The 15,000-nt window shown below is 39.1% G+C and overlaps 1 protein-coding gene across 4 annotated transcripts in view; it reads left to right on the top strand.

Annotated features, from left to right (window-relative positions):
* PROX1 (prospero homeobox 1) overlaps positions 1-7,765 on the top strand; it is a 52,496-nt gene extending 44,731 nt beyond the window's left edge. For 2 of the 4 annotated variants that reach the window (XM_029935279.1, XM_029935280.1), the window contains one exon: positions 2,143-3,335. In XM_029935279.1, coding sequence (XP_029791139.1) covers positions 2,143-2,331 — 189 coding nt within the window. In that variant the 3' untranslated portion in view covers positions 2,332-3,335. Of the gene's footprint in view, positions 1-2,142; positions 3,336-5,812 lie in introns of those variants that run through there. The other 2 variants (XR_003906858.1, XM_029935281.1) reach the window with 2 other exon arrangements.
* Positions 7,766-15,000: the final 7,235 nt, after the last annotated feature.

Below are 15,000 nucleotides of genomic sequence, written 5' to 3'. Positions count from 1 at the left end.
CGAGCTATGCAGAGTCTCCGAGTGTTGGAGGAACATAGATCTTTGTCATGACTCTGTTGCCAACGGCCGGGAAGACCACACTTCTTGAAATGTTTATTTTAATAAATGCCTATGATTATGTTTCTGTAGCATTTGGCTAACAGCTCCCAAACCAAGTAGTTAGAGTGTGTAGTTGTACTGCCTCACTGTCCTCCAGCCAGATTCCCTCCCTCAGTAATGCCCATCTGATGAAATGTGAAGGGTAGTAATCTTTGAGGGAAGAGGGAGGAGTACTCTAAAAGGCTGCTTAATGACTTTTTATTTAGTGAGAGGTGAGTGGAAAAGCTAATCTCTCCTCCAGACTTCTCCTGTTCCACCAATACAAATGTATCTTCAGGAGTTTTGAGGAGAAATCACCAACATTCTGTAGAAAATCCAGGTGAATTCTCATCGGCGAATGGCCATGGGGGTGTGTGGGCTTGCCCATCCATGGAGGACAAGGTAGGATTTGCATGACTTGGGGGAGCTATGTCCTGAGAACCTGGCCAGTGTGTACGTCTTTGGAAGGGTCTACTCAAAATTTTCACTGTTTCTTGACTCTTGTTAGAGGCCCCAGATGGGGTCCCTTTTTTTTCTGGGGGAATTGCTAGTTTTCTTTACAAAAGACAAGTGACTGGCCATTGGAAGGGGTGGCCTTCTTTGTCTGCTTCTAAATGTATAAAACAGGGATGCCTGGTGATCATTTTAGTTATCTTTAATAGTTACTCTCATTATAAAATGGTCCACTGTACAAATTGAGAAAAGGTGTAGAGGAAGAGGTCAAGTGTGTTCAACATGATGCTACCTCCCTTTTGACTTTGGTTATGTGGCATAGTGAACTGAGATGGAAATCTTTCACTTCTTATGGACGTGTGGACAAATTCGTCCACACAGACGACTGCAGTGCATTTACTTCTACATATATCTGCACTTCCTATAAAAATAAAACATTCCTGACGTGTAAGTACCCCACTAAAATAAATCTACTGAGGGTCGGTATGTACTTGGAAAATTATGAATTCCCCGAATCGTTCTGCAAATCCTTTATCTTGGTGTGGATGCTTTACCTTGAGTAACTGACAAAGAATACTAAGTACATCAATAGCTACCCCCTTTCCTTGGACAAGAGGTCAGACTGTTAAATAAACAATTAAGAACACAGGCGCACACACCCATGCACATGTCTGCTAAAGGACCGTGGAAGAAAAGGATAAACAAATAGGGGTTCTAAAAAGAATATTTGGAGGATGTTTATCTGCAAATATAAGGACTGTGAGAAATTCCCTTGATCTCTCTGAGCCTCAGCTTTCTCCACTGTAAAAAGAAGATAACTACACCTTATAGAGATGTTGGGAGAGCATCATTCACAGTCAGTACACAACACCCCGCCTGACACATAGAAGCACTCCAAAAATGTTAGCTTTCATTATTAGTATCAGCTGCGTAAATCACTCTCATGGAGCAATTCTAATCTCAAAGTAAAGTACTTTCTGCTGTAGAATTTTCGGAGTCACTACGAATTTTGTAAATTTTGTATTTGGCGACTCAGTGTTAGTACCATTATCTCATTCCTTTTTGTATGTGTAGAGTACTTTGTGATGCCTATCACTCTCATATCCAATTGAGTATTTCTGCTTATGCAGGAAACAAATTTTAGGTTTTCTTCAGTTACAGGGGGTTCTGTTTCTATCAAAGGACCATTCTTTCTTCTTCTACTTTGGGGAATGCATTTTGTCTTCATAATGGAAACCCAAAGGAAATAGGATTGAAATTCTGAAAGATTAGCTGGAAATGCACTTGGAATACACCTGTTTGTGAAATGGGGAATCCCAACAGCGTGTCCCCTTTTGTCACCCGACTATTTAGAAGGGGATAGTTTTTCAGTAAGTCTGAGTGTACCTTTTGCAGAAGTCCCTTTCTAAAACTTCACAAAGCTGTCAACCCCACATTACAACGCTACTATATATAACAACTTTACATAAGAGAATAGAGGCCGGCCATTTTTAGCAAATGCAGGTGCCATGTAAGCCCCTTTCTCAAAGAAAGAACTTAGCTCAATTTCCTTTGAAGAACTGGAGACTTGAAACTGAAAACTTTATTAATGCCATTGTCTCCTTGTATCAGCAGGTTCCAGAGAGATTCCTGGAAGTTGCGCAGATCACATTACGAGAGTTTTTCAATGCCATTATCGCAGGCAAAGATGTTGATCCTTCCTGGAAGAAGGCCATATACAAGGTCATCTGCAAGCTGGATAGTGAAGTCCCTGAGATTTTCAAATCCCCAAACTGCCTACAAGAGCTGCTTCATGAGTAGAAATTTCAACAACTTTTTTCGAATGTATGAATCGTAGCAGTCCCCTTTGGATGTCCAAGTTGTTCGTGTCGAGATTTTGATTTCACATATGTGTACGGGAGGCATGGATGTGTTATGAAATCAGCTGGTAATTCCTCCTCAACATCTTTCGCTCATTTCCTTTTGTTTTCCATTGCAAGGGGATGGTTATTTTTCCTTCTGTCTTTAGTTTACTTTTGCCCAAGGCCCTTAACATTTGGAGACTTTAAAATAGGGTTCATTTTCAGGGAAAAAGAATGTTGATGTGTGTAAAATCTATATTAGCAAGGAAAGGCATCTCAAAGGTGCCTCTGCTTGATTGATGGTTTATCGCAAATGGCAGTTGGAGGGAGGCCGGTGACACAGCGCCGCTCCCCAGACAGCGGGGTGTCTCTTGTTTTTACTGCTAAGAAGGCCAGAAAACTCAATGAGACCACTACCTAGACTTAAGTATTTTGTTTGGTTGGAGCTCCGTAAGTAGCTTTTAATTACGTGTTGAAAAATAACGACAGTGGCTGATAAACGGCTCACTTTTCCAAAAGTTTACCCCCAAGAGGCCAAATTTCAAAAAGAAAAAGAACCACTGTCCAGCCTTTCCAAAGAGAAGTGGCAAATAGCCCAAGCTAGCGCCAGTTTCTTATGGAGGCAAAGCAAATTTTACCCAGAACGGACTCTTTTCAAGATGAGACTAGAAATTCGTATGTGATCTTCAAATTACCTCTCTAAATTTTACACTAGGCTCTTCATCCTCAGTGAGTATATGTCCTTCTTCGTAGAGAAAAAAACTCGATCACACCATTTTCCATTATCTTAGTTCAGATATTAAAAGACGTGTATGTTTCAAATTTACTCTTGCTCAACTTTGTTTATGTGCTTCAAAGGATTATAATTTCTGCTGAATATTTAACACTTTTTAAAAAAAACACTATTTTCTGAATACCTTTCTATGATAAGGAATAAAGGACATCCCAAGTTGACCATAAAAATCCTGCCTGCATTAAAATCTTGTTGACAGCTGTTAGCTGACTTGATCTTCACCTCTGAAGAGGAGCACGTGTAAGAATGACCCATTTTCATATACAATTCTGCACTACCCTGATGGATATTCAAAGTGGTGACAGTCTAATTAAGTGTTTCTTCATTTTAGGTCCAGCAATTTAAAGCAACCGATAAAGTCTCTTCTAATTCAGAAGCTAGTACTGACCAAAATGTGCGAACAGTGTATGGATAGCATAGGAAAGTTTGGGGTTAACCCAAAAGACACAATTTCAGCATACATAAGAAAGCTAGCTGCTATTTTATGCTTTCTTCAGTGGTTCTCCTCTTTTTCCTTTTACTCTTTTTTCCAGTTTTTCAAAGGTGTAGTGTCCCATGCTTGCTTTTAAAAAGTCGTATGGCATTCACACTTGTTTTTTCAGATGGGTTTTGTGTGCGCAGATGCAGTAAGAATTCCGTGTTCATCCTAACAGGCTTTTCCAACCTCCCCTCCCTCACTTAAGCAGTTTGATACACACTTCAAATGACACAGGAACAAACCTGGTATTTAGATTATATAGAACAAAATTCCATTTTTCCTTAATTTTTTATCAAAATTACATTTAACTTTGGAGAATGCAGGTTGACCCATGTGACTAACCACCTGACCCAATCGCTGTAATTTAACGTCATTTATAAATTCTGCTGATGGACAGGAATGTATGGAGGCAATTATAGTCAGCACAAAGCCTTAAAACCTGCTGACTTTAAATTAAACGGCACGGTCCTATGATGCCCCTGCTTCATTCAGGAGGCTAACAGGCTCGCGCAGTGTGGACGGAGTGCAGCAACACGGAAACGCCATGGGCTGCACTCTGCACCCACAGCCCAATAAATGCAACAGCCGGCTCCTGCTCCCCTACATAGCCCACACGGAGCCATCAGATCCAATCTGTTCTTGTTCCGGCTTGCTGGGGGTGGGGGTGGGGGTGGGGGAGAAACGTGTTCAGATAATCATTGCATTGGAATAAAACGCAAACCAAAAAAAAAAAAAATCCAATCGGCACAAAGTAGAGAAGCAATCTCAACTTGTGGTCACACTCTTTTGCCTTGCTTCATGGGAAAGAGTATGAATTCATTGTTCAAGTCCTTATACAACTAGGTCTTCGCTGTTCCATGTAATTCCTATCAACCTCGTGTTGCCATTTGCAAGGTAGAAGGCAAAACCGTAGTGTATTCACCTGTGTAGACAGAGCGCCCGGATCTTCTGGCCTGGGGCAAATTCAGTATTGATTGCAGACTTATTTGGATCGTTAGTATTATTTTCCCCTGCCTTTCTAATTTAAATAGACAATTAAGCAAAAGTGTACGTTCACAACCAATGTTGATGTGCTTATCTATGGTAATATCCACTCAATGTTCACTGAGGCGAAGGAAATATTTCAGAGTAGAAATTGGTTGAGGATAAACTCACCTCTTTGTTCTGAAAACCGAACTCGATCACTTTTGCTTTCAGGTGGTTTCTCCTCTTACGATCATAAAATCTTGTGCCTCCCAGTGCATCGGAAAGTGACAAAAGCCTGTCTTTCAAAACTCCTATTTAACAATTTTGGGTTTTTTTTTCTGTTTTTTTTTTTTTAATCACCATCTTTCAGATCTCAGCTCAACTCTCACCAAGTGAAAAAATTGGCTACTTGGGAGAAAGTTAACTCTCTAGGAAGGTGGGAGGGTGAAGGATGAGGACAGTTTACCTAGGAAAAAAAGGAGTCTAAAGTGCATGTTGAAATACCAATTTCCACTTATTTTCTGCTAACCCGAAATTATTTTTGCATATACACTTGAGGTTATAGTCTGTGCCTAGACCTAAAATGCACCAGCGGGGGGATTTTTAAAAATCCTTCAAAAACACCAGTTTTTTCCCACAAGTACAATTGTTCTTGTGCCTTCTGTGGCTTTCGATTTCATCTTTTTTGACTTTATTTCCAATTACTACAGCTGCAATAAACACTAGATTTTTTTTCTGGCTGTTTGACATAACGTTGATAGCTATGCATATTTTGTGTCTTTTTAAAACAAAGCGGGAGAATACGTTTTTGAAGAAGAGAATTTTTAGAACAGTTTGATACCGCAAATTATTTTTTCTTCAATTGTTTGAGCAGCATCCGAGTTTTGAAAATTCTTGTAGAAGCCAATTTTTTGTAACTGTGGTGCAAATCTTGTGTTTTCTTAGCCTGATGAAAAGTAGTATAGAAGCAATATTTCATACCATGTGCTATATATGTGTGTGCGGGTGGGCAACATAAAGACACACGCACACATATACACACATGTAAAAATATACATATATATATGCGTGTGAAGTGGAAAGCTTACCTTTTCCTATCTAGATTTAAGGACCTATTTTAGACATTTGTTATGTTTTGTGAAAAGAATGTTCTATCTGCAACAACAAAACATTTAATTCTTACTGTATCTCTGGCTGTTTCAGGAGGACGTTTCACAGTAAATGGTAAAACCGCGTGGAAGATGGTAGGATGTAGTAATTGTTTAAGGAAACGTTCACCCACATGTTCCTGAAGTTTGCTTTGTGCCTCCGAGTATTATTTAATTAAAGTGTTTTATGTTTGCAGAATCTTTGTTGCTGTGCTAGGGATGTGGGTGAATATCATTTTTAAAAATTTTAAAAAATGACAAAAAAAAGCAAAGCAAAAACACTAAAGCAAGAGGGGAACTTTTATAAAGCAATGTAAATATTTAACCTCATGGCTGTTGTTACGTAAGACATGAGATTTTAATAAATAACTACATTCTCACAACATCTGTTGAATTTATTAGGAACACTATGGTGACCGTATAGACAGTTGAAAGCATTCTTGAAAATCCTGCTCTCTACTTTTAAAAGATAACAGTCTCTTTCATCAGATGTCAAGGGCAAGGGTAATGCAGTGTCTGTAAATTTATGAAATTTCTTTTCTATGTACATGAAAACACTTAGAAAGTAACCCCCACCGCACACGCACACACACACACACACACACACACACACACACACACAGGTTAATACTAAGTCATAAAGCTAAAGATTTGGGGGCTTTAATGTCCCTCAGAAGCAATCATAAATTCATCAAAGAAGTGGTTTACAGACTCCCTGAAAGCAGTGTACATGTGAGGACGGAGCAAAATCTCTTTGCCATGTATATTATAGAATATTCATTGGTGTGAATAGTACACATGTTTCCTTCTGGTACAAAATTCTGTGTTTGCAAATTACAAGAAGCATTGTTTTCAAAAAGCTCCCCTTAAAAGAGAATGTAACTGGTTTATATGAGTAAGCAGTTACTGTATTGCACTTAAATGTTATGTTGAAGGAAATGCAGTTTTGTTTTCTGTCGATCTGTTGGTTGTAAACCATCTTACAAAACTAAAGCTAAAATATTCATATTCAGAGCTGGGATCAAAACTGCATTTAACCTTTGCATCTTCTTATAATTATCCTTGTAAGACTACAACAGGATCTGGAAGCGTCTGGACTTTGAGTTATTCAACTGAGCCCTCTCTCAAATCGGATACCCGCTAAAATGCACAAACATGAGCAGAAAAGGCAAACAGACTGGCCCTCTTTTGTGAAAATGCATCATTCTGTATTTTCAAAATATTCAAATCCTCCACATGGGAGGAAAAGGCATTTGAAAATTGCATATTACCACTTCAAAATTAGAACAACAAATGTATTTGGGGTTGGTCTCAGAGCTACCTAGAAGAATCCAAGGTCATAGATTCTCCCAATGTCGCCCCAGCCATTTCTCATATGTATATAGTATAAACCGTGACAAAACACTGCCTTTCTATTATTTAGCAATATGTTGTAAATAGCATTATTGAGCTCTTTTTTTTGTAATAAAGACCCTTTGATTTGAATATAGTACAATAACTGAACTGATAAAGTCAATTTTTGATTTTTTTTTTAGCTAGAGGCAATTTCAATTGTGGATTTTTGTTGTTGTCTATTGTTCTGAAGACTTTGCATAATTTATTGGTTTAATTTATCCTAATTTATTTGATGAAGGTGTACAATTTTGTATTACCAAGGATGTACTGTAATATTAATTGATATGATAAAAAATGAGACTCCCTGTCCATATTAAAAAGAAAATAAAAAGGTGCAGTAGACAATTGATTTTAAAGTAAAAGTACAAAAATTTAGTTTGGCAGCTACTAAATTTTAAAACAGAAAAAAGTTGTTGGGGGGTGGGCGGGTAGCGGGTTTTACTTTGTGTGTTTTAAGCTTTTGTATACTCTCCAAACTTTTACCTTTTGCTTTGTACCACTTAAAGGATACAGTAGTCCAACTGCCTTGTGTGCCTTTCACCTTCTCTTAAACTGAATGTATGTGCAGTATATATGCAAGCTTGTGCAAAATAAAATATACATTACAAGCTCAGTGCCGTTTGTTTTTTTTAAACGTGTGACATTTAACCTTTGAACCTGTGTCTCGTTTGAGGACAGCAGGTGAGTTGTGACTAATATCAATGACGGAGCTTTGCTTTTCTTAAAACGCTTCATTACACAAGCCTCATGTGAATGCACGCAACTTCTAGAAATGATCTTTTTGACTTGAGACTGTTGTAGCAATTGATTAGATCTCTTTTTAAAACCTCTTCTCACAGATTTAACTTTCATTAGCCCTCAAAAATTTTAAATGATAAAAGCTTTGGCTCAAAACAGTGTCAACTCAATGTAATTCACCAATTGCAAATGTCTATTCTCAGAACACAGGAGAGATGTTCCCAAAAGTCAAAGAATGGCAAGTATATCATTGAAATAAGTGGAGCGAGAGCTCGTATTGTTTCTACACTGGTTGGACTCAGAACTAAGTACTCATGTACATTCTCCAAAACCTTTCTAGAATGTTCCTTTAGACATGATGACTGGCAGCATATTTCATACTAAGAACACTGGTCCTGTAGCTTTTGAAAATTTCCTTCATCTCTTTCGCTTTGGTTTAAAATTCTGTCTCTTTTATCTTTGAATCAGGAGCGTGAAGAATTAGCAAAAATCCTTTACCTACTTGAAATTGACTCTATTATCCATCATTCACAGCTGCACCTCCCTTTCTGGCGTCCATACTATTGTAGACTGAATCTCCTTCATCTCATATTTCATTTACTTTCACCGGAATGATGAAAATTCTATTTTGACCCTGTTCACATGAATCAATGCACTGTCAAAACTAGTAAATAATAACAATATTTTCACTTAAAGATTTCACTTCACTATCTATGGCACAGATTTAAATTCCAGTCCTCCTAAGTTGGGCAAAAGAGCATGCTTATGTCCCTTTATGCCAAAATATTTATTCCCTGATTGGAGGAAAAAAACAAAAAAAGAATTGCCCCCTCTTTCACCTGCACTCGGAAGGAAGAAAGTATTTGAAGTAATATAAGACTCTTTTATCTCCTTGTATTTATTTGAAATTGATCTGCTTTAAACCAGATTGGATAATCCAGGTAGCGACTAAATAACTAAAACATTACAGTAAGTGGTAATGTTTTCTGATAGGTTGTTTAAATACAGAGCCAAATCATTACTTTTGGGACTCTCAATTATCTGATGACTTTGGTCTAGAATAGTAAGCACTGCCATTCTCAACAGTGATCCAGTGCCTCATGAGAAACCTTGTTCCACAGATGTCTCCACGTCTGCCGAGACTCAGGTTCTACTTGCAAGGATGAACTCTGCAAACTAGTAATAAAGAAAATCCTGGGCTTATTCATTGCTATCTCCATTTATCATCAAAATAATTTACAAGTTTTTCTTGAAGACTAACAGCTAAAAAGCACCACATTTCAACAATTAATTTACTAACACATGCCGAGGTAAGGAATAGAGGCACCTGAATAAAAGTCATAGGAAATTTTCAAATATTTGCATGTATTGCCAAGTTGTGGAATCCGTGAATACTCTTTTTTTTTTAAGGCATAGGGTGCTTGGGTGGCTCAGTTGGCTGAGCGTCTGACTTTGGCGCTCATTTGGCTGATTTCACAGTTCGTGGCTTCGAGCCCCGCGTTGGGCTCTGTGCTGACAGCTAGCTCAGAGCCTGGAGCCTGCTTCCAGTTCTGTGTCTCCCTCTCTCTCTGACCCTCCCCTGCTCACGTTGTCTCTCTCTGTCTCTCTCTGTCTCTCTCTGTCTCTCTCTCTCTCTCAAAAATAGAGAAAAACATTATAAATAAAGGCATAAAATATGAGGGGAGTATATCTAAAGGAAAAGAGCTAATATCATTAAAAAAAAAACCCTGCTGATATGATGTCTAAACAAAATTGTGAAAGATTACTAAATCTCCATTTAGATAAATGCTACATTCTTCTCAACCAATAATATAACCCTTTGGAGGGAGGGTTGAGACACTGGGGTAAGAACCTAAAAGGTAACTTTTTTAAAGAAAAAATAATCAAGAGAGCACTGCTTTGGATGACAGAATACTTTAAATGCCTTTAACCAGTCCATTTTTTTCTTTTTGTGTTTTAGTTTTTATTTTTATTTATTTTGAGAGCAAGAGAATAAGCAGTGGAGGGGCAGAGGGAGAAGGAGGCAGAATCCCAAGTAGGTTCTGCATCTTCAGCACAGAGTCCAATGTGGGGCTTGAACTCACAAATACGAGATCATGACCGGAGTTGAAGTCAGGCGCTCAACCAACTGAGCCACCCACGCGCCCCTTAACTGGTTCATTGCTAAAAATACTATCCAGGGAAACCTAAGCAAGACACTTAACCCCTGAGTGCCCAGAAGACTCCAAAGAATTACAAAAGACTATAATGGATTCTTAGGATCAGTGTAGCCAATGCGTTGACTTTCTCTGACAGATTCCTATTTGAGAAAAAAAGGTTTATGAAAATATTTTTGCTTCTCATAAGAAAGGCAATTTAAGATGCGGGTCATGGCAAAGACAAAATTCTGAAGTTGACCAAGTGTGATTTTGGATCTTTGTCTCTCAGTCCAAGATCCATTCTTCCTTCAGTGTCTCAGCCCCTTGTCAAGCACGTAGTGCTCTAGGGTTGCCCCGGCCCCCTTCTGTCCGCAGGGATGGGCCATCTAGTAAAGTTAACAAGCTATTGTTAACTTGGCATGTTTCTCTTCCAGGGGCATATGCACAAAAAGATAGATGGTGCACAGGATTACATTTTACATTTTCATATTGGGTCCAAGGTCACCTAAATGCAAGGGAGTAGTGCTTGACGGCCTGCCCAGAAAACATAAAACGGGGTCTTTTGGGTGGTGTCACTCATGGCTACACCTTGCCTGAATGCTGTAGTCTGTCAAGGCATTTCTGCCTCTCAGCCCTTCTTCCCTCCCTCTCTAGGACTTGTTTCCTTTCTTAGCATAGAGTCCTTCCAAATGTGCCCAAAAGTGATCATAAGAACTCACAGAAGGAGGGACCCTTCTCCCTTGGACCTTGGAGATTTTCCTGGCAGAGGAAAATGATTAGCACTCCAGACATTTTAGAGATAATCAACTTCAGTGGCTATTATACCCCAGATCTTTAAGGTAATTTGATATAATCTCAGGTGCCACCAGATTGAGACCTCTTTTAATCAATAGAGCTTCATCTTTATACTAAGGTACAACAAAATGTCCCCTGAAATAAACAAGGAGTTCTCTGCTTAAAAAAAGCAAAGATCCTGTCAGGTGTGATGGAGCGGGTCTCTATGAGTACGGGTCTCAACCAGTAAGTTCGATCAAACCTTCATTTAAAGACAGCAGTTTTCTGCTCAGCAACACAACATGCATTGGGTAGAGGAAGGGATCTTCAAGGATGACTGTGAACATTAAAAAGCAGTGAGTTCTCTCAAACCTTCAAAAAAGGAAGCGCACAGAGCCTGGCACATAGGTTTGTGCTGAATCACTGTTAGTTTCCTTTCTTCTCCCACAGTCGATGCCTCCTCTTGTCTTGCCATGTTGTTTTAAGTTGCAATGGAAGAATTATGCCCAGACTCATTGCAACTTCCCAGAACATTCAAATTGTGAAGAACACAGAAGTTCTCCAGGAACTGAAAGCTTCTCTCCCACACCTACCATTTCCTCAGGCCCTTGTCCTTGGCCTCAGGCGTAACTGCTGTGGCCACACCTCCAGTCAGCCATGCTTGGGTAGGGCCCCAGAATAGGGGTGAAGCAGCTCAGAAAGATTAAGGTGCCACAGCAGGCCTGAAACCGAATCACTCAGGCTGCCTTGACCCTGGCAAAGGGGAGGGTGGTATTTGCAAGGCCCCCTGCTGAGTAGTCCAGGTGCTAGCTAGACAGGCTCAGGAGAGAGTTTGGCAACCACCCTGGAAAAAATGCCTGTGTCTCTGCAAATAAATCTGCCAGTGGAGAAAGCACTGGATTTTCCCCATTGCTTGTGCAAATAGTACCCTGTGCTTTGTTGGTATTGGAAATTCCTTGGTGCGGGTAGTTCTAGACCATCAAAATTGGGGCTATGGATTTCTTGTCATTGTTGTTGCTCTTGGCCTGTTGGGAAATAATTCCAAAAGTCAATGGTCCCGTTTCCAGCTATTTACAAGTGGAAAATCTTTGGGAACCAGAAGAAATGTCCTCACTAAGTCCAAGCACAGCTACTGATAGTAAGGTTGAGCAAGAGTCTTGAAGTAGGTGCATATGATTCTGAGTGTAGGTATCTGCATTCTAGAAGAACTCATGAATGCACATTACCAAATTGAATATTATTTATGTCTTTTCTTTATTTGATATTCAAAAATTTGGTAAATCAACGCTTTGGTTAGATATGTGATAAATCTCAATAAGATGGGCACATTTCTAAGCAAAAAGTGGGTACCAAATATTACTCTATGGGTAAAAAAAATTGTAAAGAATCAAGGCCATAGAAGAAATTGTCAAAGTTGTCCAAAAAACAAAACTAAAACAAACAAACAAAAATCTCATCTCTTCCAAAGGCATCTGGCCTTTATAGTTTTATGGGTGAAATATATCAAATATTTAAAAAGATCATATTGGATAAACAGTTCATCCCAATTTTTTTTAATAGAGCCCACATCTACTAATACGAAAAAAGAAATTCCAAATATAAGCAAGTTTAGTTGAGCAGTATACTAAAAAATAAAAATGCCATACTACAAATAAGGAGGGCTCGTTTTTTGTAACAAACTGGGATATATGTAGGAAAATCTGGATTTACTTCTTGGTGAAAAGCAGGGAAAAGTTTATGTGTTGATTTGTTTTATTTTCCCTACCTTCTAATGATAACGGAAGCAAACATTTCTTGTTGGCACTGTCCACTAACCCAACCACTACGTGGTACATCTCCTAATTTTTTCTTTAACAAGGGCCAAGTAGCCTTTGCTCTTTCAGCCATTTTAGTTTGCCTGGCTGCCTAACTCAGAGGTCATGTCTCATTTTAACATGCTTTTTGAGATTCCAAGTCTTTGAATAAGATTCCTGGAGAAGAGCTCTATGGATTTCCTTTAACAATTTAAAAAAGAAGAAGAAAAAGAAAAGAAATCCAGAAAAGTAATGCTAATTCAAAATAGGCTATTCATTCCACATAGAAGGAATCCTGAGATTTTCATTTTCTGGAATATCAACTGAAAATAAAACCCCATTTATTCATATTCTAAAAGGAAAGAATAAGATACCAGGTTCTAAAAAGTGAGTTGGGCAGCATGGACCCTGGGCAATTTGCTGATGCTTATGAGAGTTTACATTATGAGCAACAGGACACTGGAGAGGAACTTGGCATAATTTTTTTAAATGTGCATGCCTGGGCTCACCAAAAGCAGCAGTCAGCTTTTTAGAATACTTGTACACATGAGCAAACAGGAATTACAAAGGCACATATCTGGTTACATTAAAATCTGTGATTTTTTTTTCTTTTCTTTTTTTTTTTTCCAACTCAACTGAAACTCTTATATCAAGCTCCCTTTTTGTCTGGTGGGAGAAACAATCCAGTCACTTCAGGCATCTCCACTGTCTCAGACTAGGTTTTATCCCTTTCTGCGCTGTTCCCCGAGGATGGGAAAGGATGGACTAGCCAGGCGGCTTCTGGTTGTTGGCTGATGTCCTCTCTGATCTTAGACAGGGAGTCACGAGGCATTGGATTCCCAGTTGTCATGAAGTCGCCATGCTTTGCGAAATGGTCATTTCTGCACTGGGCTTCTGACATGCAGGGTTCACACCACTTTCCTCTGGAGCATTCTCAGGCTCTCACTGGCTCATTTCTTCCCCATCCTGTGTCCACTGGATGACTTCTCTCGAGCCACTTTGAGGTTGGTACTCATCAAGCCTGTACCCTACTGCAGCCACACCATGTTTGCTCAGGGCATCTCTGCACGGCTTCTACGTTCTAGGTGCCAGGTAGAACACAGAGAAACATTCCTTCTTCTAAACCCAGACATACTTGGCTGTTCTGTCACCTCTGTCCAAGCCCCAGGCTCAGCCCAGGACACAAGGGGCAGGGTGCCTTTGCAAGTAAGTGTCCTGGCCATTTTGTCTCTCAGTCCAGGAAACCTTCCAGCCAGTGAGGGTAACCTAAAGTGCCTCTTCATTTGCTGTCGCTCTAGGTTCTTCATTATGGATAAGCTTTTTTGCCTTGTTGCCTATAGTGCTTCACTTTTGATACTAAAAACAGTCTTTTTCTTTCAACATATAAAAATACACTTTTTCTCTTACCCTGTCAAAACTAGTTTTCAGGGAAATGTCAAGATTTATTTGATTCCAACCTCTCCCCACATTCGATATATAATAAAATAGCAACAACTGTTTGTGGGGGGTTTCCCCCATGACTTATTTATTTTATAAATGGATGTTCATCCTCTTTGACCCCCTTCATCCATTTCTCCTATGCTCCGCCTCCCACCTCTGACAACCGCCAACCTCTTTCTTATATCTCTAAGCCTCATTTGTTTATTTCTTTGTTTTTCAGATTCCATGCATAAGTTAGGTCATACAGTGTTGGTCTTTCTTTTTCTGTCTTATTTCACTTAGCATTATACCCTCAAGGTCCATCCATGTTGTCATAAATGGCAAGATTTTATTCTTTTTTATGACTGAATAATATTCCATTGTTTCTGTATACCGCCTTTTCCTTAGCCACTCATCCATAGGTGTGCATTTAGGTTGTTCCCATATCTTGGCCACTGTAAATAATGCCGCAAAGAACGTGAAACAGTTTTTCTTATCACCAAAAATAAAAATAAATTTTAAAAAAGCCTGGCTCTGGCAAATTAAATGCTTTGACTTTCAAGACTATTCCCTCAATGCTAAATTTTGGGACTCTATTTAGAAATCTTCAAGTCAAAACCTTGATTCTTAATTCTCTGCGTTTGCTCCATGAATCCCTTCTAGAAGCAGTGCTTGCCCTCGACTAAACAAGGAAGTCGTCACAGATACTGGTTTAAAGATGGAAAGATCTCAGTTACTGTATCTCCATTTCACGTGGCGTGCTCGAGGATATTCACTGTAAGATTACGAGTCATAAGAGGAGATTGTAGACAAACTAAATCTCCATCACTTGGCAAATTGTTAAAATATGTTACTTAACTCCTCTTTGAGGTATCTTTAACTTGGTTGCAAATGACCTCAAGAATAAGTTTCCAAGTTAAGTCACCACAGGCACGCCAAAAAATTTTATCTGTGCTTTTTTAAAGTTTTATTTGTGCTGTTAGTGG

Source organism: Suricata suricatta, chromosome 3 (genome assembly GCF_006229205.1).
Source record: "Suricata suricatta isolate VVHF042 chromosome 3, meerkat_22Aug2017_6uvM2_HiC, whole genome shotgun sequence".
Lineage (NCBI taxonomy): Eukaryota > Metazoa > Chordata > Mammalia > Carnivora > Herpestidae > Suricata > Suricata suricatta.
This window is presented reverse-complemented; position numbering and strand designations above follow the sequence as displayed.